Here is a 24,820-nt window from a genome sequence, read left to right on the forward strand (position 1 = left end):
AGGCCTACCTCCAATACGCTTACTTGGATGCGCTGACTTTGAGAAAGCGTTTCCTTTTCTTTTGGGTTGAGGGCTCTTTACAGGGGACTCAGTGTCCGATGAAGACCGTGGCCGAGGGAGGGGAGCAGAAGTGCGTTGTCTAGACAAGCGGCCAGGCTGAGGAAGAGGAGGCTCTGCCTGAGGAAGGGGAAGCTATGGCTGAGGAGGCAGATGCTCTGGCTGTGGCTCATCACCCCTATAATCATCTTCACTGTACAAACAAGACAAAAGAGAAAAGAAAATCATGACTAAAACACACTTGTATTCATTCATTGACAAATCTGACTCAAAACAGTCAGATATATAAAATAAATAGTTAGAACTATGAGAATGTTGACTAAAGTGATAATTCAGTGACAAGAAATAATACACATAGCATTCTATTGTAAGTAAACTTGCGTATGGGCCTCTAAGCTAAGCTAGCGCTAACTAACGTTGAGCTTCAGTTACTCAAATAGATATTTTAGAATGTATGTTTTGTACTAATACAATAAATTAGTAATAGTAGTATTAGAAGTAATAAATAACAATGGGATTACATACTCTTCTGATGCTTGAGTAGGGCCCTGGACACGATAACCTTCGTTCTCGTCGTTGGGGTCTGGTTCGTCCGGTCTAAGCAGGTCCTCATCGTCCGATTCAGAGTCAATGGGGATACATGGAGTCCAACTTTCATCTGTTACAATTAATAACGCCTCTGTAACTGTATATTTGTTACTAGAGCCTGCCATATTTTTATAAACTTTGCGTTTTCCCTCTGAAATTCAAGTGCTGTTGTGCTCTCTGCGTAACTGTGCGTAATGCAGCAAGTCAACTAATGTGATACAATGAGGTGCGCACTTGGTTATTTCAACAATCTGTTGGTGATTTTGACGTGACCCCTGTATCGAAAGCTCTGGATCAGTATAATTAAATTAGCACAACTGCAAGCCACTGTGATTGCATCATATATCCAGAAAATGGCGACAGAACAGTGCCTGTTGTGATTGAAACAAACTATTGACTTCATCTTCAAACACATTCTTGGCCATGTAAAACGATGGAAACTCATTGAAATCGACTCGGAATGAGAGCGAGACCCTAGAGTATCTTTTCAAGTGGTTTTATTCGATCAGACACTACCTTTGGTAACAAAAACAACAAAGGTAAGACGCGGTTTGTTGTTGTGATAAAAAAAGTTTGTTATTGACGTTCTTTGATTAATAGTTTAGTGAGTGTTGGTCATAGAGGAACATGGCTATCACTGTTGGAATATGTGAGGTAGCAGCTTTCGATTGGTGTGTCGTTTGTGTAGATAGGTTGAGAAAAATAAGTTATCCGTCTAAGAATATACGGGCATGCACGGTTTCAAAATACAGTACTGGTTTTGCTATATGCTTATATATTTGCTTGGAGTCAGGAATATTATTTCATTTGGGCAACAACAGTTTAGCTAGATTCACAGTTGAGACGCTTCTCGTTCCAGTAGTGTATAACATTCAGGTATTCACACATGTTTAAAAACCGTACTACGTCATAGTTTGAGATTGCGGGAGGAGTACCCCGGATATGGGGAACCTCGTGATGAAGAGGTTTTAACATCCTGTGTTGTGTGTTTATTATTTTACCAATTATATGTTCTGGGCTATTTGTAGACCTTAAGGAGCATCAGGTACTGCTGGAATGTTTACCAATGCCATGTTCATCTTTTTGTGAGAAATTACGCTGATCACTCAAAACATTTATGAAGTGTTTATAAAGTATAAACAGCCCACACTTCAGATGAGGCCACGCAAAAATACTTAAAGGTCACGAACAGTCAAAATCAAGTTTTTCATGAAATTGGATGATATTTGTATAAAACCAGATCAATATCAATGTTGTTTGAGTTGCTTTGTGTATCACCAGATTTGTTTGAGATGATTTTACTGCAACACTGCTCACTGCATCCAAGTTTCTTGACATAGGCGTTTCAAAGAGCTGTCAGTCAAGGTACGCTCATGAATATAAGCTCCCCACCCACTCAGCCTGTCTTTTCAAACTTCCTGGTAGTTAGACATCATTTTGAGCATTTCTAGCCCCCAAAAAATATTATGGGTGATATTTTAGTCACTCAAAAGGCTATTCTACTAATAATTGGTAAATTGTTTATAAGGACCTATATTAAACATGTTATTATTGGAATAATTATTAATAAATTATTAATAAACTATTTACTAATCCATTATAAATGCTTTATTACGTGGAGTTATTATAAAGCGCTACTAATATTTGACTGCATTTGTGCGTGCATGTGTTTGTCTGTCTGTCTCTGTGTGTGTGTGTGTATACACGTTCGTGCGTGTATGTTTGTATGTGTTAATGCCTGTATTCATGCCTGTGTCCCTGTGCAGAGATCCGGGAGGCGTTCCGGGTGCTGGACCGGGATGGGAACGGGTTCATCTCCAAGCAGGAGCTGGGCATGGCTATGAGGTCGCTGGGGTACATGCCCAGCGAGGTGGAGCTGGCCATCATCATGCAGAGACTAGACATGGATGGTGAGGGACACACAGAGACACACAGGCTTATCACATACACACACACACAGGCTTATCATACACACACACACACACACACACACACTTATCATACACATAGACACACACACAGGCTTATCACATACACACACACACAAACACTTATCATACACATAAACACACACACAGGCTTATCACATACACACACACACAGTCTTATCACATACACACACACACACACACAGGCTTGTCATACACACACACACACTTATCATACACATAGACACACATACAGGCTTATCACACACACACACACACACACACACACACACACACACACACACAGGCTTATCACATACACACACACACAGGCTTATCATACACACACACACACACACACACACTTATCATACACATAGACACACACACAGGCTTATCACATACACACACACAAACACTTATCATACACATAAACACACACACAGGCTTATCACATACACACACACACACACACACTCAGTCTTATCACATACACACACATACACTTATCATACACATAGACACACACACAGGCTTATCACATACACACACACAGGCTTATCACATACACACACACACACACAGGCTTATCAAACACACACACACACACTTATCATACACATATACAAACACACACACACACTGAGCCTTAATATATGATTTCCTAAACTGACTTTTCCAAGGTTAATGAATCAGTTACACATCTTGGTCTCAGCAGTGTGGTGGGTTCATAGTGTATGTGCACTGTGTCTGTGTATTCACCAGGTTAATACTGTGTCTGTGTATTCACCAGGTTAATACTGTGTCTGTGTATTCACCAGGTTAATACTGTGTCTGTGTATTCACCAGTATTACCAGGTTAATACTGTGTCTGTGTATTACCAGGTTAATACTGTGTCTGTGTATTACCAGGTTAATACTGTGTCTGTGTATTACCAGGTTAATACTGTGTCTGTGTATTCACCAGTATTACCAGGTTAATACTGTGTCTGTGTATTACCAGGTTAATACTGTGTCTGTGTATTACCAGGTTAATACTGTGTCTGTGTATTACCAGGTTAATACTGTGTCTGTGTATTACCAGGTTAATACTGTGTCTGTGTATTACCAGGTTAATACTGTGTCTGTGTATTCACCAGGTTAATACTGTGTCTGTGTATTCACCAGTATTACCAGGTTCTCTGTGTAAACCAATCAGCACCATACAAGGTGTTCTCCTTGATAGCTTTGACTCAATGCTTAAGGGATGGCTTTGCGGGTGCCCGCGCACGCACGCACACACACACACACACACACACACACACACACACGCACACAGACACACACGGGTTGCTCTCTGAAAGGTGAATCAATGACATTGTATGTGTGGGAAACTGCCATTGATTTTGGCGCCTCAGACTGGGGATCAATACAGACTATTCTGTTTAACACACAAACCCTCCAACAACACAACAATAAAGTCACCATAATCTTAAACCAGAGAAAAGCTACAGTACAAAAAATAAAAACATGACCACATGTCATTGGCCATGTGGTACAAGCACGCTAATGAAGGTTGTAATGTGCGTGTGTGTGTGTTTGTGCGCGTGTGTGTGTATCTAGGTGATGGTCAGGTGGACTTTGAGGAGTTTGTGACGATATTGGGACCCAAACTGCTGTCGTCTGAGACCAGAGAAGGTTTCCTAGGAAGCACCATCGATAACATCTTCTGGCAGGTAGGAACACATACTCCTCTCTTCTCTTCACTTCTCTTCTATCCCTTTCTCTCCTCTCCTCTCCTCTCCTCTCCTCTCCTCTCCTCTCCTCTCCTCTCCTCTCCTCTCCTCTCCTCCCTTTCCCTCTCCTCTCCTCCCTTCCCCTCTCCTCTCCTCTCCACTCTTCCCCTCTCCTCTCCTCTCCTCTCTTCCCCTCTCCTCTCTTCCCCTCTCCTCTCCTCTCTTCCCCTCTTCTCTCCTCTCTTTCCCTCTCATCTCTTCCCCTCTCCCCCCTCCTCTCTTCCCCTCTCCTCTCTTCCCCTCTCTTCTCCTCTCCTCTCTTCCCCTCTATTAGTCTCTTCCCCTCTCTTTTCGTCTCTTCCACTCTCCCCTCTTCTCTTCCCCTCTCCCCCTCTCCCCCCTCCTCTCCTCTCTTCCCCTCTTTTCTTCTCCTCTCCTCTCCTCTCCTCTCCTCTTCTTCCTCCCTCTGTGAGGGCATTCTGCAGTCAGGGCACGTGGAGATGCTTGCTGAAAAGCCTGTTTTCGATAGATATTGGCTCACACACACGCACACAAACACACACACAGATACAGACCCCCTACCTTTGCCTCTCATCCCATGATGGTGGAGTAAGGGATTTTTGTACTTCAAAGAAAAGAGACATGCTGGGGTGTGTGTATGTGTGTGTTCCTGGGAGGGTTTGTACAGGCTTCAAAGTAAAGAGACGAGAAGGGTCTCTCCTTCAGAAGAAAGACAGGCTTTCAGGAGAGGGGTCTGTTTGGAGTGGAGACCTGATGCATTTTTGATGTTCTCCTGTTTTTGGGAACTCAAGAAAAGTTAAACTCAAATAATTTTAGTTCAGTGTTTTTTGCTGCAAATACTCACTAGGGGCTCTTCTCAATCCAAGCCTGGTTCTCTCAGGATATAAAGGGCAGAGATAAAGAGACGGACCAAGGGTGAGGGCAAAGCAAGGAAGTGATTGATAGGCGGAAAGAAAAACCCAGACACACAGAGACATGGGGGCAGAGAGAGAGAATGGGAATAAGAGAGAGAAAATGGGAAAAAGAGAGAATGGGAATAAGAGAGAGAGACAGGGAATAAGAGAGAGACAGGGAATATAAGAGAGACAGGGAATAAGAGAGAGAATGGTAATAAGAGAGAGAATGGGAATAAGAGAGAGAATGGGAATACAAGAGAGACAGGGAATATAAGAGAGACAGGGAATAAGAGAGAGAATAGGAATAAGAGAGAGAATGGGAATAAGAGAGAGAATGGGAATAAGAGAGAGACTGGGAATAAGAGAGAGACTGGGAATAAGAGAGAGACAGGGAATAAGAGAGAGACAGGGAATAAGAGAGGGAGAATGGGAATAAGAGAGAGACAGGGAATAAAAGAGAGAGAATGGGAATAAGAGAGAGACAGGGAATAAGAGAGAGAATGGGAATACAAGAGAGACAGGGAATAAGAGAGAGACAGGGAATAAGAGAGAGAATGGGAATAAGAGAGTGAATGGAAATAAGAGAGAGACAGAATAAAAGAGAGACAGGGAATAAGAGAGAGAATGGGAATAAGAGAGAGACAGGGAATAAAAGAGAGAATGGGAATAACAGAGAGACAAGGAATAAGACAGAGACAGGGAATAAAAGAGAGACAGGGAATAAGAGAGAGAATGGGAATAAGAGAGAGAATGGGAATAAGAGAGAGAATGGGAATACAAGAGAGACAGGGAATATAAGAGAGACAGGGAATAAGAGAGAGAATAGGAATAAGAGAGAGAATGGGAATAAGAGAGAGAATGGGAATAAGAGAGAGACTGGGAATAAGAGAGAGACAGGGAATAAGAGAGAGACAGGGAATAAGAGAGGGAGAATGGGAATAAGAGAGAGACAGGGAATAAAAGAGAGAGAATGGGAATAAGAGAGAGACAGGGAATAAGAGAGAGACAGGGAATAAGAGAGAGAATGGGAATAAGAGAGTGAATGGAAATAAGAGAGAGACAGAATAAAAGAGAGACAGGGAATAAGAGAGAGACAGGGAATAAAAGAGAGAATGAGAATAAGAGAGAGACATGGCTTAAGAGAGGGAATGGAAATAAGAGAGAGAGACAGGGAATAAGTGTGGCGGTTGATTTGGATGGAGTCAGGCACAGGAGGGTGAATTACTGAATAAATGGTTTATTCGGCAAGACAGCGGTACGCAGCAATGCGTAAAACACTCCAGTGCGATAATACGGCGCACTGGAGAAAATAAGTACTGATGAGGGGATATGAACCACGTCTGTGTAATAAACAAGACAAAACAAATGGAATGATGAGATGAGGAGCGACGGTGGCTAGAAGGCCGGTGACGACGAACGCCGAAGCCTGCAGCTCCAGCAGCGCACCGACACCGGCCTCGGGGACGGCCAGGAGGACGCGGAGCAGGGCGAGCCGGATGGCGAAGGTGGAAATCCTGCAACAGGGAGCGATCGAGGACATCCCTCACCGGGACCCAGCACCTCTCCTCCGGACCGTACTCGACGTCTCGAATCCAGGATGGAACGGAAGGAGTATGCCGGGGTCCCCTCGATGTCCAGAGGGGACAGAGGGACCTCCCGCACCTCAGACTCCTGGAGCGGACCAGCCACCACCGGCCTGAGGAGAGACACGTGAAACGAGGGGTTAATACGGTAATCAGGAGGGAGTATTAACCTATACGTAACCTTGTTTACTCTCCTCAGGACTTTGAACGGCCCCACAAACCGCGGGCTCAGCTTCCGGCAGGGCAGGCGGAGGGGCAGATTCCGGGTCGACAGCCAGAACCGATCACCCGGTACAAAGAACGGGGCCTCACTGTGGTGGCGGTCAGCGTTGGCCTTCTGGCGACGCACAGCGCGCTGGAGGTGGACGTGGGCAGCGTTCCACATCTCCTCTGCGCGCCGAAACCAGTCATTCACCGCAGGAGATTTGGTCCTGATGCCATGGCGCCAGGACCGGCTGACAACCTAAAACACATTGAAATGGAGATAAGTTAGTGGAGGAGTGGCGGAGAGAGTTCTGGGCATATTTACATTTACATTTGAGATTTTAGTCATTTAGCAGACATTCTTATCCAGAGCGACTTACAGTTAGTGAGTGCATACATTTTTTTTTTCATGGCACGAACACCGACCACTCCCCCGGCCGGTCCTGGCAGTAGGACCGCAGGAACCTACCCACATCCTGATTCACCCGTTCCACCTGCCCATTAGACTCGGGGTGAAACCAAGAGGTCAGGCTGACCGAGACCCCCAGACGTTCCATGAATGCCTTCCAGACCCTGGATGTAAACTGGGGACCCCGGTCAGACGCTGTGTCCTCTGGCACCCCGTAGTGCCGGAAGACGTGAGTATACAGGGCTTCCGCAGTTTGCAGGGCCATGGGGAGACCGGGCAGAGGAAAGAGGCGGCAGGCTTTAGAAAAGCGGTCCACAACAACGAGGACGGTGGTGTTACCCTGAGAGAGGGGAAGATGGAAGTAAATTGACAAGTGGGACAATGGCCGTTGTGGAACTGGTAAGGGATGTAACTTACCCTGCTGGGAGGTGCCTAGGTGCCCTCACGTCCTTAGCCAAGGTAGTCCACCAGTACTTCCCGGTCAGGCAGCGCGCTGTACGGCCGATACCTGGGTGACCAGAGGAGGGGGACGTGTGTGCCGAATAGATAAGACAATCACGGACAAGAGACGGCACGTACCGCAGCCCAGCCGGGCACTGAGGTGGAGATGGCTCTGTGTGTACCGCCCGCTCTATGTCCGCGTCCACCGCCCACACTACCGGCGCCACAATGCAGGAGGCCGGGAGTATGGGGGTGTTGTCTATGGGCCTCTCCTCTGTGTCATACAGCCGTGACAGCGCGTATGACAACGTGAAATCAAACCGGGTGAAGAACAAGGCCCACCTGGCCTGGCGAGGGTTCAGCCTCCTCGCTACCCGGATGTACTCCGGGTTACGGTGGTCAGTCCAGACCAGGAAAGGGTGTTTCGCCCCCTCAAGCCAGTGCCTCCACGCGGTCAGGGCTCTGACAACAGCCAACAGCTCCCGATCACCAATGTCGTAGTTCTGCTCCACTGGGTGAGCTTCTTAGAGAAGAAGGCACTGGGCGGAGCTTGGGTGGCGTGCCCGAGCGTTGGGATAGGACAGCACCTATCCCTACCTCGGACGCCTCCACCTCCACTACAAACGGTAATGATGCATCGGGATGGGCCAGTACCGGGGATGAGGTGAACAGAGCCCTCAGGTTACTGAAAGCCCTGTCAGCCTCAGCAGACCAGAGGAGCAGGGACGGCCCACCCTTCAACCGAGAGGTGATGGGAGCTGCGACCTTGCCAAAGCCCCTGATAAACCTCCGATAGTAATTGGCAAAGCCAATAAAGCGCTGCACCTCCTTTACCGTGGTTGGAGTCGGCCAATTATGCACGGCTGAAATGCGGTCTCCCTCCATCTCCACACCTGAGGTGGTGATGTGGTATCCGAGGAAGGAGACGGACTGTTGAAAGAACAGACACTTTTCTGCTTTGGCATACAGGTCATGCTCCAACAGTCAGCCCAGCACTCTGCGAACCAGGGACACATGCTCGGCGCGCGTAGCGAAATACACCAGAATGTCATCGTTGTAGACCACCACACCGCGACCAAGCATGTCCCAAAACACCTCGTTCACAAAGGACTGGAAGACTGATGGAGCATTCATCAACCCATATGGCATCACCAGGTATTCGTAATGCCCCGTTGTTGTGCTGAATGCTGTCTTCCACTCGTCCCCTTCCCGGACACGCACCAGGTTGTACGCACTCCGGAGATCTAATTTCGTGAAGAAGCGCGCCCCATGCATTGATTCGATAACAGAGGAGATGAGGGGCAGAGGGTAACTATAGCGAATGGTAGTTTGATTAAGTGCCCGGTAATCAATGCAAGGGCGCAGACCTCCATCTTTCTTCTTCACGAAAAATAAACTTGAGGAGGCGGGCGAAGTGGAGGGACATATGAACCCCTGGCGCAGGGACTCAGAGACGTATGTCTCCATAGCCTCCGTTTCAGGCTGCAACAGGGAATAGACATAACTCCTGGGAGGCACAGCGTCCAACCGGAGGTTTATCGCGCAATCCCCCGCCCGATGGGGTGGTAATTTGGTCGCCTGCGTTTTGGAAAACGCGTGCACCAACTCGAGGTATTCGGTGGGAATGCGCATGGTGGAGGTAGTATCTGGTTGCACCAACGGAAACAGCTAGACACCTACCCTGACTCTCTCACGACCACCCCGTGAGAACCCTCTGCGGCCTTGAAAAGGTGGGGTCATGTAGTGCGAGCCAGGGAAGACCCAACACAACAGGGAAATCAGGGGACTCAATAATAAAAAAGGTGATTTGCTCCCTATGGGTCTCCTGCGTAATCATAGTGACTGGGGCTGTAACCTCTCTAACATATCCTGACCCTAGTGGTTGACTGTCAAGTGCTTTGATGGGCAATGGAATGTGTAGGGGAACCAATGTGATACATAGACTATTAGCTAAAGACCTGTCCATGAAGTTCTCAGCTGCGCCTGAATCGACCAGCGCCTTACACTGGGGAACTACCGTGTAATCAGGGAAGGTGAAGTGCACAGCAGAGTATCCTCTCTTGCCACCAGTGACACTGGAGCTGTAGTCCTTCGTTCTCCCGGATCGCTGCACTACCCAGCTTCATCGGAACGTAATCCGGGTTGAAGGAGGGTGAAACGGGCAGGCCCCTTCCAGGACGTCCTCTTGAAGCCAGCAGGTTGTCCAACCGGATGGCCATGTCCACCAGCTGGTTGAAAGTCAACGTGGTATCCCGGCAGGCTAGCTCCCTTCGGACGTCCTTTCACAGGCTGCACAAGAAGCGATTGATGAGGGCCTGCTCGCTCCACCCGGACCCAGCAGCTAGAGTTCTAAACTCCAGGGCAAAGTCCTGCACGGTCCTCGTCCCCTGCCTCAGATGGACCGGCCGCTCAACCGCTTCTCTTCCTTCGGGAGGGTGATTGAAGACTGAGAATGGGAATAAAAGAGAGACATGGAATAAGAGAGAGAATGGAAATAAGAGAGCGAAAGGGAATAAGAGAGAGAATGGGAATAAGAGAGAAACAGGGAATAAGAGAGAGACAGGGAATAAGAGAGAGACAGGGAATAAGAGAGAGACAGGGAATAAGAGAGAGAATGGAAATAAGAGAGTGACAGGGAATAAGAGAGAGAATGGGAATAAGAGAGAGACTGGGAATAAGAGAGAGGCGGAGAATAAGAGAGAGACAGGGAATAAGAGAGACAGGGAATAAGAGAGAGACAGGGAATAAGAGAGAGACAGGGAATAAGAGAAAGAATGGGAAAAGAGATTCCCATAAGTGATTCATGATGGTGGCAGACAGTCTGTGTCTCTCGGGGAATTTAAAAACTCACCTCAACAGGATATAATGAGTTATGAACAGAAGGAGAGAAGGAACGAGAGAGAGAGAGAAGGAGAGATATAGGAAGGCTGGGAGGTTGATGAAAGGAAGCATACCTTGGAGGCCTATAATGACTCAAATTAGAAAGAAAGAGAGAGAGAGAGAGAGAGAGAGAGAGAGAGAGAGAGAGAGAGAGAGAGAGAGAGAGAGAGAGAGCAAGTGAGAGAGAGAGAGAGACGAAGTGAGAGAGACAGAGAGAGTGAGAGAGAGAGAACGAGAGAGAGAGGGAGAGACAGACAGAGAGAGAGAGTGCGAGAGAGACAGAGAGAGAGAGAGAGAGAGAGAGAGGAAGTGAGAGAGACAGACAGAGAGAGAGTGCGAGAGAGAGAGTGCGAGAGAGTGTGCGATAGAGAGAGAGAGAGAGGAAGTGAGGGAGAGAGAGAGAGAGAGAGGAAGTGAGAGAGACAGACAGAGAGAGAGTGCGAGAGAGAGAGTGCGAGAGAGTGAGAAAGAGAGAGAGAGAGAGAGAGAGAGAGAGAGAGAGAGAGAGAGAGGAAGTGAGAGAGACAGACAGAGAGAGAGAGAGTGCGAGAGAGAGAGAGAGAGAGCGAGAGAGAGAGAGAGAGAGAGACAGGAAGTGAGGGAGAAGAGGAGGAGAGAAAACACCTTGGTGGGCTCTAATGAGTCATTATGGATGTTTAGCTCAGATAATATCAGCTGGCTCACTGAGCAGCATACTGATTGTCCTCAGTGGGTGGAGATGACAAATGTGTGTGTGTGTCAGTGGCGGTCAGTGCCGTTTAAGATGAGGGAGGACAATTTATTTGTCATGAGCATGGCCATATTTTTATTACACTATATTGGATGACTCTCATTCATATTACATTCACCCAGTTCAATGTAACAGCGATAGGTTTAGGCTACTACATGATACTCACATTTTCCCTATACCCATCATGAGGTTGCTACAACCTAGCCTATGAATAAAAGTTTACAACGTAGGTGCACACAGGTTGAGAGACAAATTTGAGGTGACAGACAGTGACACATGGACAGACAGTGACATTCAATACTGTCTTGCACACTGATACAGGGTGTAATCATTAGTCCAACAGTTGCAAACAAGAGTTTATATTGGACAAATTCAGGTATGTTTATTCCCGTTTTGTTCCGTTTAAGAAACGTTTTTCAACAGAATCGGCGGAATGAATACACCCCTGATCACGCGTAAACACAGTTCACCTTCATAGCAGCCACATTATACTCCTTCTCGCGCTCCTCTCCTCTCACCTATTCCCTTCACCTGTGGACTTCAATGCACAACACATCAGCTGTATGTGACCAGGCGAAAAAAACTTTCCAAGCCAAACTGCTACACACAGCCTACGTCATTGTCACCATATTAGCCAAAGTAACGTCATAGTCAGCATAGCTAATAGAACTAACGCGTTAGCAAACCCGCTACAATCATGCAGTAATGTTACAGTGTAGTCAGTAAGCAGTTACACCAGCGGGCCCCGGTGGCAATAAATTAGTAATACCAAAAGCTTACCTTGACTTGGATGTCACACCCTGGCTCTGGGACTCATTATGTTGAGCCAGGGTGTGTTCATTCTATGTTGTTCTATGTCTATGTTGGCCAAAGTGGCTCCCAGTCAGAGGCAACGAGTGTCAGCTGTTGTGGGTTGTCTCTGATTGGGAGCCATATTTGAACTGTATGTTTTCCCTTGGGTGTTGTGGGTTTTTGTTCCTTTACGGTCATTGTTACTGTGGACTTCACGAGTCGTCTATTGTTTTGGTTTTTGTGCGTTAGTATAATAAAGTCTATCATGTTCGCTCAACACGCTGCGTATTGGTCTACTCCTTACCTCGATCGTGACAGAAAAACCCACCATACAACGACCAAGCAGCGTGTCCAGGAACACACGCAGGAGGTGACGCTGGTGGATGTCCTCCTCGGTTGGGGGCAGATTACCGAGGAGGAGGCCGTCCGGTACCGGAGGGCTATGAAGGGGGAGACCCAGGCAGGAGAGGAGCAGCGGCGTCAGCAGTGCCATCGTCGGACGGACGGGAGGCACCCCCAATAATTTTTTAGGGGGGGGGCACACGGCGTGGGCGACTGGGCAGCAGGAGGCTGCCACAGGGCGAAATAGGAGACGAGGAGAGAAGGCCACCGGGTTACGGGAGCCATTGGCGAGAGGAGGGAAGGAAGTCGTAGAGGCACGGCGGGAGGTACTGAGGTGTATTGCCAGTCCGGTCCGGCCCGTTCCTGATCCCCGTTTAAAGCCAGTGGTGTGTGTTCCCAGTACGGTCCGGCCTGTTCCTGCTCCACGCACCAAGCCTACGGTGTGCGTCGACAGCCCAGCCCGGCCTGTCCCTGCTCCACGCACCAAACCTACGGTGTGCGTCGCCAGCCCTGTCCGGCCTGTCCCTGCTCCACGCACCAAGCCTACGGTGTGCGTCGTCAGCCCAGCCCGGCCTGTCCCTGCTCCACGCACCAAGCCTACGGTGTGCGTCGACAGCCCAGCCCGGCCTGTTCCTGCTCCACGCACCAAGCCTACGGTGTGCGTCGCCAGCCCTGTCCGGCCTGTCCCTGCTCCACGCACCAAGCCTACGGTGTGCGTCGCCAGCCCTGTCCGGCCTGTTCCTGCTCCACGCACCAAGCCTACGGTGTGCGTCGACAGCCCGGTCCGGCCTGTTCCTGCTCCACGCACCAAGCCTACGGTGTGCGTCGACAGCCCTGCCCGGCCTGTCCCTGCTCCACGCACCATGCCTACGGTGTGCGTCGCCAGCCCTGTCCGGCCTGTCCCTGCTCCACGCACCAAGCCTACGGTGTGCGTCGTCAGCCCTGCCCGGCCTGTCCCTGCTCCACGCACCAAGCCTACTGTGTGCGTCGACAGCCCAGCCCGGCCTGTTCCTGCTCCACGCACCAAGCCTACGGTGTGCGTCGACAGCCCAGCCCGGCCTGTTCCTGCTCCACGCACCAAGCCTACGGTGTGCGTCGCCAGCCCTGTCCGGCCTGTCCCTGCTCCACGCACCAAGCCTACGGTGTGCGTCGCCAGCCCTGCCCGGCCTGTTCCTGCTCCAAGCACCAAGCCTACGGTGTGCGTCGACAGCCCAGCCCGGCCTGTCCCTGCTCCACGCACCAAACCTACGGTGTGCGTCGCCAGCCCAGCCCGGCCTGTTCCTGCTCCACGTACCAAGCCTACGGTGTGCGTCGCCAGCCCTGCCCGGCCTGTTCCTGCCACTCGCACCAAGTCTACGGTGCGCGTCGCCAGACCGGCCCGGCCCGTTCCTGCCACTCGCACCAAGCCAGGGGTGCGAGTCGTCAGTCCGGCACAACCCGTGCCTGGGTCATCGGTGCCAATTCAGGTACCGCTCTACTGCTCCACTAAGGAGCTGAAGCCTACCGCTCCTGCTACGTCCAGTCCAGCTCCAGCCAGCGGGGCCAGACCGGACCAGGGGCGCTATGGGGGGTTTGTTGGAGGGTGGTGGGCAAGCCTGGAGCCGGAGCCGCCGCCGAGGAGGTATGCCCGCCCAGCCCTCCCCTGTTTTGCTTTAGTTGAGGCGCGGTCGCAGTCCGCGCCTTTAGGGGGGGGTACTGTCACACCCTGGCTCTGGGACTCATTATGTTGAGCCAGGGTGTGTTCATTCTATGTTGTTCTATGTCTATGTTGGCCAAAGTGGCTCCCAGTCAGAGGCAACGAGTGTCAGCTGTTGTGGGTTGTCTCTGATTGGGAGCCATATTTGAACTGTATGTTTTCCCTTGGGTGTTGTGGGTTTTTGTTCCTTTACGGTCATTGTTACTGTGGACTTCACGAGTCGTCTATTGTTTTGGTTTTTGTGCGTTAGTATAATAAAGTCTATCATGTTCGCTCAACACGCTGCGTATTGGTCTACTCCTTACCTCGATCGTGACATTGGAAGAGTTCCAGTGTTGTGTTGGAAAGTTATAGCCAGCTAGCTAACGTAGCATCCCTCTGTTTCAGTAGGGTGTTTCAGTAGGCTAAACTAGCTAGCTGCATTTGCTAGCTAAGTAAGTGAAAACTGAAAGTAAAAAAATAAATGAGAATCTTTCTCTCTCTATTTCTCTCTTGCTTCTCCTTCATTTTGGAAGAAATGAATTTGTTCAAAAGTGTTCAACTATTGTCTTTCTCTCTCTTTGAATCAACTACTCACCACATTTTACACACTGCAGTGCTAGCTAGCTGTAGTTTATGCTTTCAGTGCTAGATTACTTCTCAGATCCTTTGATTGGGTGGACAACATGTCAGTTCATGCTGCAAGAGCTCTGATAGGCGAGAGGACGTCCTCCAGAAGTTGTCATAATTACTGTGTAAGTCTATGGAAGTAGGTGAGAACCATGAGCCGCCTAGGTTATGTATTGAAATCAATGTACCCAGAGGAGGACGAAAGCTAGCTGTCCTCCGGCTACAGCATGGTGCTACCCTACAGAGTGCTGTTGAGGCTACTGTAGACCTTCTTTGCAAAATAGTGTGTTTTAATCAATTATTTGGTGACGTGAATATATTTAGTATAGTTTTATCTAAAAACGATAACTTTTTTTATGTTTTACCATTTACATTTTTATGAAATTCACTGAGGAGGATGGTCCTCCCCTTCCTCCTCTGAGGAGCCTCCACTGGTGTGTGTGTGTGTGTGTGTGTGTGTGTGTGTGAATAGTAAACGAACAAAAACTTGACCAACTGGGGACATTTTGTTAGTCACAAGGTCAAATGCTATTTCTAGGGGGGTTAGGGTTAAGGTTAGCATTAGGGTTAAGGTTAGGTTTTTGGGTTAAGGTTAGGGTTAGGGTTAGGGTAAGAGTACAGGTTAGAGTAAGAGGACGGGTTACGGTTAGGTTGAGGATTAGGGGTTAGGGAAAATAGGATTTTGAATAGGACTGAATTATGTGTCCCCACAAGGTGTGTGTGTGTGTGTGTGTGTGAGTGTGTGTGTGTGTGTGCATGTGTGTGTGTGTGTGTACTCCCATCTGTGAGTTTGTGCCTGGGTAAGTTGCTGTCTCCTCGAAATATTAACTTGGTGCATCATCTCCCTCAGTGCTCAATGTTCCCAGTTAGTTGTGTGTCCTTGCCTGTAGAGACTGAATTAAACCCCAGAGTCATTCTGATATCTGCCGTTTAATCCCTGCCTGGAGTTGCCAGATCTGTCCTGTGAGGTTGCCAGGTTTCTGCTGAGAGTCTGCAAATTAGATTGGAAAATGGAGCACTCCCTCCTCGCCAGCGAAACACCACCACCACACCGCAAATAAATAGCTCTGGGATCAGTTTCTGCGTTCGAGTTCCATTACCTACTGCCCACAGCGTCAACACTGTTGATCTTTGCATAACCCCCCCCCCCCCCCATGATCGAAAAGAAAAAGCTGAGAATCTGATGACTGTTAGAAATAATGCCTAAAGACAACAGATAGTTAAAAATGTCCACCATCTTTTACATTGTGCAAGACGCTCTTCCTGATTTCTCCAAGGGGTACACATTCGTTTCTGTTGTCCCAGGGCCCATATTCACAGAGCGTCTCAGAGTTGGTCCCCTCTGTCTATATAATCGTATTCATTATGATTTAAAATGCAAAATGGATCCTAGATCAGCACTCCAACTCTGAGACGATCTGTGAATATGGGCCCTGGACTTGTCAGGGAGAGCGTCTAAATGCTCCCTTTGTTCTTTAAAGGATAACGCAGCCGTGAGTTATCAGTTGTGAGATGCTGAAGTAGTCGAGAAGGACAGCGAGTCGAACGTCTATCTGACTGTGATTGATGTGTCTGGACACCCTCAGTTTGTCACTTAGTGCAGTTAACAAGTACACACACACACACACACACACACACACACACACACACACACACACACACACACACACACACACACACACACACACACACACACACACACACACACACACACACACACACACACACACACACACACACACACACACACGCTACATCACACTACATCACACAGCAGGGTTGACTGAAGACAGGCTCTGACAGGCCTCAACACGCCCTCTCTTCCAATCTGTAAGTGCCTGTGTGTGTGTGTGTGTGTGTGTGTGTGTGTGTGTGTGTGTGGCTATGTGTGTGTGTGTGGGTGTGCATGTGTGTGTGTGTGTGTGTGCATGTGTGTGTTAACACAGGCTTGTTTTGCCTTTGAAATGACCGACCAACTGACAGACAGACAGAAAGACAGACTCTGTGGCATCACAACGCGGAGAGGAAACAGACAATACCATAATCTCTCAACTGACTGACACTGTCTGTAAAATAACATGTTGTATAAATGAAACATGTAATGTTTCATGAGCTGAAATAAAAGATCCCAGAAATTTTCCATATGCACAAAAAGCGTATATCTCTCAAATGTTTTGCACAAATTTCTTTACATCCCTGTTAGTGAGCATTTCACTTTTGCCAAGATAATCCATCCACCTGACAGGTGTGGCATTTCAAGAAGCTGATTAAATAGCATGATCATTACACAGGTGCACCTTGTGCTGGGGACAATAAAAGGCCACTCTAGAATGTGCAGTTTTGTCACACAACACAATGCCACAGATGTCTCAAGTTTTGAGGGAGTGTATAATTGGCATGCTGACTGCAGGAATGTCCACCAGAGCGGTTTCCAGATAATTTAATGTTCATTTCTCTACCATAAGCCGCCTCCAACGTTATTTTAGAGACGTTTTGGCAGAATGTCCAACCGGCCTCACAACCGCAGACCATGTGTATGGCGTTGTGTGGGCGAGCGGTTTGCTGATGTCAACATTGTGAACAGAGTGCCCCATGGTGGCGGTGGGGTTATGGTATGGGCAGGCATAAGCTACAGACAACTTACACAATTGCATTTTATCGATGGCAATTTGAATGCACAGAGATACCGTGACGAGATTCTGAGGCCCATTGTTGTGCCATTCATCTGCCACCATCACCTCATGTTTCATCATGATAATGTACGGCCCCATGTCGCAAGGATCTGTACACAATTCCTGGAAGCTGAAAATGTCCCAGTTCTTCCATGGCCTGCATACTCGCCAGACATGTCACCCATTGAGCATGTTTGGGTTGCTCTGGATCGACATGTACGACAGTGTGTTCAAGTTCCCACCAATATGAAGCAACTTCGCACAGCCATTGAAGAGGAGTGGGACAACATTCCACATGCCACAATCAACAGCCTGATCAACTCTGTGCAAAGGAGATGTGTCGTGCTGCATGAGGCAAATGATGGTCACACCAGATACTGACTGGTTTTCTGATCCACGCCCCTACCTTTTTTTAAAGGTAACTGTGACCAGCAGATGCATATCTCTATTCCCAGTCATGTGAAACCCTTACATTAGGGCCTAATTAATTAATTTCAATTGACTGATTTCCTTATATGAACTGTTACTCAGTAAAATCTTTGAAATCGTTGCATGTTGTGTTTATACTTTTGTTCAGTATAAATGGCTAAATCCAAATATTGTTTGATTTGCTTGCCATCTACAGTGGTGGTGACAGCAATCCGACTGCTCAGTATAGTTCCAGTAAAGCATTGTGTTTTATAGTTGGAATGAAGTGTGTAGAGTGAGTCTGTATGCTGGGTGTTTTGTTCAGACTGACCCTGCCTGACCCTTGACCCCACGTCACTTATTGATTGGGGATTATTGATTTCACCTTCACCGATTATTGACCACCATCTTCACATCTCATTTAAACCGTTCACTAGGATCACACCCCCACTAATATGGATGTCTTATCAATCACTTGTATTTTATAAAGCCCTTTTTACGTCAGCAGTTGTCACAAAGTCCTTTACAGATACCCTGCCTAAAACCTCAATGAGCAAGCAATGCAGATGTAGAAGCACAGTGGCTATGAATGTCTTCTACTTAATATATACAGCATCTTGTACTACCATGCCTTGTCCTCATCGACCCTGTGGGTGGGAGCGTGTGTAATCATTATACCCCCTCCTTGTGATGTTTCTATTCCTGTATTATTCAAATCAAATAAAAATGTATTTGCCACATACGTCGAATACAACCGGTGTAGACCTTACAGTGAAGTGGAGTGGGACTCTAGCGGTGACAGTGGTGTGTGTGTGTGGGTGTGGGTGAGTGTGTGTGTGTGTGTGTGTGTGTGTGTGTGTGTGTGTAGATAATTGAGGTGTAAATCACTTAGAAAGGTGACACGTGCGCTGAGAATGGAATCAATAGAGCTTTTCTGTTCTTTGTCCTCCTCAACACACACACACACACAGAGACACAAACAACACGCTACAACTGTAAATCAGACCAAATGAGACAAACTTTTAGAATCCTAAATGTGTGTGTGCATGTCCGTGAAAAGATCAAACCGTCTCGCTGTGTTATTCCAGGACACTCGACAATGGCGTATAACACCACTGGCAGGACATCGATATTGCAAGTGGAGGAGATATCCCATTGATTGTGTCTGCGTCCCAAATAGCACCATTTTCAATATATAATACACTACTTTTGTCCAGAGCCCATAGAGTGAATAGGGTGCCATTTGGGACACAACCTGTGTGTGTTGTGATTAGAGTGATAACAGCAGAGAGACAGACAGGATATTGGATAGGGTGATAACAGCAGAGAGACAGACAGGATATTGGATAGGGTGATTAGAGTGATAACAGCAGAGAGACAGACAGGATATTGGATATGGTGATTAGAGTGATAACAGCAGAGAGACAGACAGGATATTGGATAGGGTGATTAGAGTGATAACAGCAGAGAGACAGACAGGATATTGGATATGGTGATTAGAGTGATAACAACAGAGTTACAGGCAGGATATTGGATAGGGTGATTAGAGTGATAACAGCAGAGAGACAGACAGGATATTGGATAGGGTGATAACAGCAGAGCGACAGACAGGATATTGGATAGGGTTATTAGAGTGATAACAGCAGAGAGACAGACAGGATATTGGATAGGGTGATAACAGCAGAGCGACAGACAGGATATTGGATAGGGTGATAACAGCAGAGAGACATACAGGATATTGGATAGGGTGATTAGAGTGATAACAGCAGAGAGACAGACAGGATATTGGATAGGGTGATTAGAGTGATAACAGCAGAGAGACAGACAGGATATTGGATAGGGTGATTAGAGTGATAACAGCAGAGAGACAGACAGGATATTGGATAGGGTGATTAGAGTGATAACAGCAGAGAGACATACAGGATATTGGATAGGGTGATAACAGCAGAGCGACAGACAGGATATTGGATAGGGTTATTAGAGTGATAACAGCAGAGAGACAGACAGGATATTGGATAGGGTGATAACAGCAGAGAGACAGACAGGATATTGGATAGGGTGATTAGAGTGATAACAGCAGAGAGACAGACAGGATATTGGATAGGGTGATAACAGCAGAGAGACAGACAGGATAGTAGATAGGGTGATAACAGTAGAGAGACAGACAGGATATTGGATAGGGTGATAACAGCAGAGAGACAGACAGGATATTAGATAGGGTGATAACAGCAGAGAGACAGACAGGATATTGGATAGGGTGATTAGAGTGATAACAGCAGAGTGACAGACAGGATATTGGATAGGGTGATAACAGCAGAGAGACAGACAGGATATTGGATAGGGTGATTAGAGTGATAACAGCAGAGAGACAGACAGGATATTGGATAGGGTGATAACAGCAGAGAGACAGACATGATATTGGATAGGGTGATAACAGCAGAGAGACAGACAGGATATTGGATAGGGTGATTAGAGTGATAACAGCAGAGAGACAGACATGATATTGGATAGGGTGATAACAGCAGAGAGACAGATAGGATATTGGATAGGGTGATTAGAGTGATAACAGCAGAGTGACAGACAGGATATTGGATAGGATGATAACAGCAGAGAGACAGATAGGATATTGGATAGGGTAATTAGAGTGATAACAGCAGAGAGACAGATATGATATTGGATAGGGTGATTAGAGTTATTACAGCAGAGAGACAGGCATGATATTGGATAGGGTGATTAGAGTGATAACAGCAGAGAGACAGACAGGATATTGGATAAGCTGATTAGAATGATAACAGCAGAGAGACAGACATGATATTGGATAGGGTGATTAGAGTGATAACAGCAGAGAGACAGACATGATATTGGATTGGGTGATTAGAGTTGTTACAGCAGAGAGACAGACATGATATTGGATAGGGTGATTAGAGTGATAACAGCAGAGAGACAGACAGGATATTGGATAAGGTGATTAGAATGATAACAGCAGAGAGACAGACATGATATTGGATAGGGTGATTTGAGTGATAACAGCAGAGAGACAGACATGATATTGGATAGGGTGATTAGAGTGATAACAGCAGAGAGACAGACATGATATTGGATAGGGTGATTAGAGTTATTACAGCAGAGAGACATACATGATATTGGATAGGGTGATTAGAGTGATAACAGCAGAGAGACAGACAGGATATTGGATAGGGTGATTAGAGTGATAACAGCAGAGTGACAGACAGGATATTGGATAGGATGATAACAGCAGAGAGACAGATAGGATATTGGATAGGGTAATTAGAGTGATAACAGCAGAGAGACAGACAGGATATTGGATAGGGTGATTACAGTGATAACAGCAGAGAGACAGACAGGATAGTAGATAGGGTGATAACAGTAGAGAGACAGACAGGATATTGGATAGGGTGATAACAGCAGAGAGACAGACAGGATATTAGATAGGGTGATAACAGCAGAGAGACAGACAGGATATTGGATAGGGTGATTAGAGTGATAACAGCAGAGTGACAGACAGGATATTGGATAGGGTGATAACAGCAGAGAGACAGACAGGATATTGGATAGGGTGATTAGAGTGATAACAGCAGAGAGACAGACAGGATATTGGATAGGGTGATAACAGCAGAGAGACAGACATGATATTGGATAGGGTGATAACAGCAGAGAGACAGACAGGATATTGGATAGGGTGATTAGAGTGATAACAGCAGAGAGACAGACAGGATATTGGATAAGGTGATTAGAATGATAACAGCAGAGAGACAGACAAAATATAGGATAGGGTGATTTGAGTGATAACAGCAGAGAGACAGATATGATATTGGATAGGGTGATTAGAGTTATTACAGCAGAGAGACAGGCATGATATTGGATAGGGTGATTAGAGTGATAACAGCAGAGAGACAGACAGGATATTGGATAAGGTGATTAGAATGATAACAGCAGAGAGACAGACATGATATTGGATAGGGTGATTAGAGTGATAACAGCAGAGAGACAGACATGATATTGGATTGGGTGATTAGAGTTGTTACAGCAGAGAGACAGACATGATATTGGATAGGGTGATTAGAGTGATAACAGCAGAGAGACAGACAGGATATTGGATAAGGGGATTATAATGATAACAGCAGAGAGACAGACATGATATTGGATAGGGTGATTTGAGTGATAACAGCAGAGTGACAGACAGGATATTGGATAGGGTGATAACAGCAGAGAGACAGACAGGATATTGGATATGGTGATTAGAGTGATAACAGCAGAGAGACAGACATGATATTGGATAGGGTGATTAGAGTGTTAACAGCAGAGAGACAGACAGGATATTGGATAGATTGATTAGTGATAACAGCAGAGAGACAGACAGGATATTGGATAGGGTGATATCAGCAGAGAGACAGACAGGATATTGAATAGGATGATTAGAGTGATAACAGCAGAGAGACAGACAGGATATTGGATAGGGTGATTAGAGTGATAACAGCAGAGTGACAGAGAGGATATTGGATAGGATGATAACAGCAGAGAGACAGATAGGATATTGGATAGGGTAATTAGAGTGATAACAGCAGAGAGACAGACAGGATATTGGATAGGGTGATTACAGTGATAACAGCAGAGAGACAGACAGGATATTGGATAGGGTGATTAGAGTGATAACAGCAGAGTGACAGACAGGATATTGGATAGGGTGATAACAGCAGAGAGACAGACAGGATATTGGATATGGTGATTAGAGTGATAACAGCAGAGAGACAGACATGATATTGGATAGGGTGATTAGAGTGTTAACAGCAGAGAGACAGACAGGATATTGGATAGATTGATTAGTGATAACAGCAGAGAGACAGACAGTATATTGGATAGGGTGATATCAGCAGAGAGACAGACAGGATATTGAATAGGATGATTAGAGTGATAACAGCAGAGAGACAGACAGGATATTGGATAGGTTGATGACAGCAGAGAGACAGACATTATATTGGATAGGGTGATTAGAGTGATAACAGCAGAGCGACAGACATGATATTGGATAGGTTGATAACAGCAGAGAGACAGACATGATATTGGATAGGGTGATTAGAGTTATTACAGCAGAGAGACATACATGATATTGGATAGGATGATAACAGCAGAGAGACAGACATGATATTGGATAGAGTGATTAGAGAGATTATAGCAGAGAGACAGACAGGATATTGGATAGGGTGATTAGAGTGATAACATCAGAGTGACAGACATGATATTGATAGGGTGATTTGAGTGATAACAGCAGAGAGACAGACAGGATATTCGATAGGGTGATTAGAGTGATAACAGCAGAGAGACAGACAGGATATTGGATAGGGTGATTAGAATGATAACAGCAGAGAGACAGACAGGATATTGGATAGGGTGATTAGAGTTATAACAGCAGAGAGACCGACATGATATTGGATAGGGTGATTAGAGTGATAACAGCAGAGAGACAGACATGATATTGGATAGGGTGATTTGAGTGATAACAGCAGAGAGACCGACATGATATTGGATAGGGTGATTAGAGTGATAACAGCAGAGAGACAGACATGATATTGGATTGGGTGATTAGAGTTGTTACAGCAGAGAGACAGACATGATATTGGATAGGGTGATTAGAGTGATAACAGCAGAGAGACAGACAGGATATTGGATAAGGGGATTATAATGATAACAGCAGAGAGACAGACATGATATTGGATAGGGTGATTTGAGTGATAACAGCAGAGTGACAGACAGGATATTGGATAGGGTGATAACAGCAGAGAGACAGACAGGATATTGGATATGGTGATTAGAGTGATAACAGCAGAGAGACAGACATGATATTGGATAGGGTGATTAGAGTGTTAACAGCAGAGAGACAGACAGGATATTGGATAGATTGATTAGTGATAACAGCAGAGAGACAGACAGGATATTGGATAGGGTGATATCAGCAGAGAGACAGACAGGATATTGAATAGGATGATTAGAGTGATAACAGCAGAGAGACAGACAGGATATTGGATAGGGTGATTAGAGTGATAACAGCAGAGTGACAGAGAGGATATTGGATAGGATGATAACAGCAGAGAGACAGATAGGATATTGGATAGGGTAATTAGAGTGATAACAGCAGAGAGACAGACAGGATATTGGATAGGGTGATTACAGTGATAACAGCAGAGAGACAGACAGGATATTGGATAGGGTGATTAGAGTGATAACAGCAGAGTGACAGACAGGATATTGGATAGGGTGATAACAGCAGAGAGACAGACAGGATATTGGATATGGTGATTAGAGTGATAACAGCAGAGAGACAGACATGATATTGGATAGGGTGATTAGAGTGTTAACAGCAGAGAGACAGACAGGATATTGGATAGATTGATTAGTGATAACAGCAGAGAGACAGACAGTATATTGGATAGGGTGATATCAGCAGAGAGACAGACAGGATATTGAATAGGATGATTAGAGTGATAACAGCAGAGAGACAGACAGGATATTGGATAGGTTGATGACAGCAGAGAGACAGACATTATATTGGATAGGGTGATTAGAGTGATAACAGCAGAGCGACAGACATGATATTGGATAGGTTGATAACAGCAGAGAGACAGACATGATATTGGATAGGGTGATTAGAGTTATTACAGCAGAGAGACATACATGATATTGGATAGGATGATAACAGCAGAGAGACAGACATGATATTGGATAGAGTGATTAGAGAGATTATAGCAGAGAGACAGACAGGATATTGGATAGGGTGATTAGAGTGATAACATCAGAGTGACAGACATGATATTGATAGGGTGATTTGAGTGA

General features: G+C 46.4%; 1 protein-coding gene across 1 annotated transcript in view; it reads left to right on the forward strand.

Moving 5' to 3' along the window:
* Nucleotides 1–2,413: 2,413 nt before the first annotated feature.
* The window catches only part of caln2 (calneuron 2), a gene marked incomplete at its 3' end in the record, with an annotated part of 38,298 nt that continues 15,891 nt past the window's right edge, over nt 2,414–24,820 (forward strand). Inside the window, exons 1-2 of the mRNA XM_084140272.1 lie at nt 2,414–2,555; nt 4,176–4,288. Coding sequence (XP_083996398.1) covers nt 2,480–2,555; nt 4,176–4,288 — 189 coding nt within the window. The 5' untranslated portion in view covers nt 2,414–2,479. The remainder of the gene's footprint in view (nt 2,556–4,175; nt 4,289–24,820) is intronic.

This window comes from Coregonus lavaretus, assembly GCF_964263955.1.
Source record: "Coregonus lavaretus genome assembly, chromosome: 24".
Lineage (NCBI taxonomy): Eukaryota > Metazoa > Chordata > Actinopteri > Salmoniformes > Salmonidae > Coregonus > Coregonus lavaretus.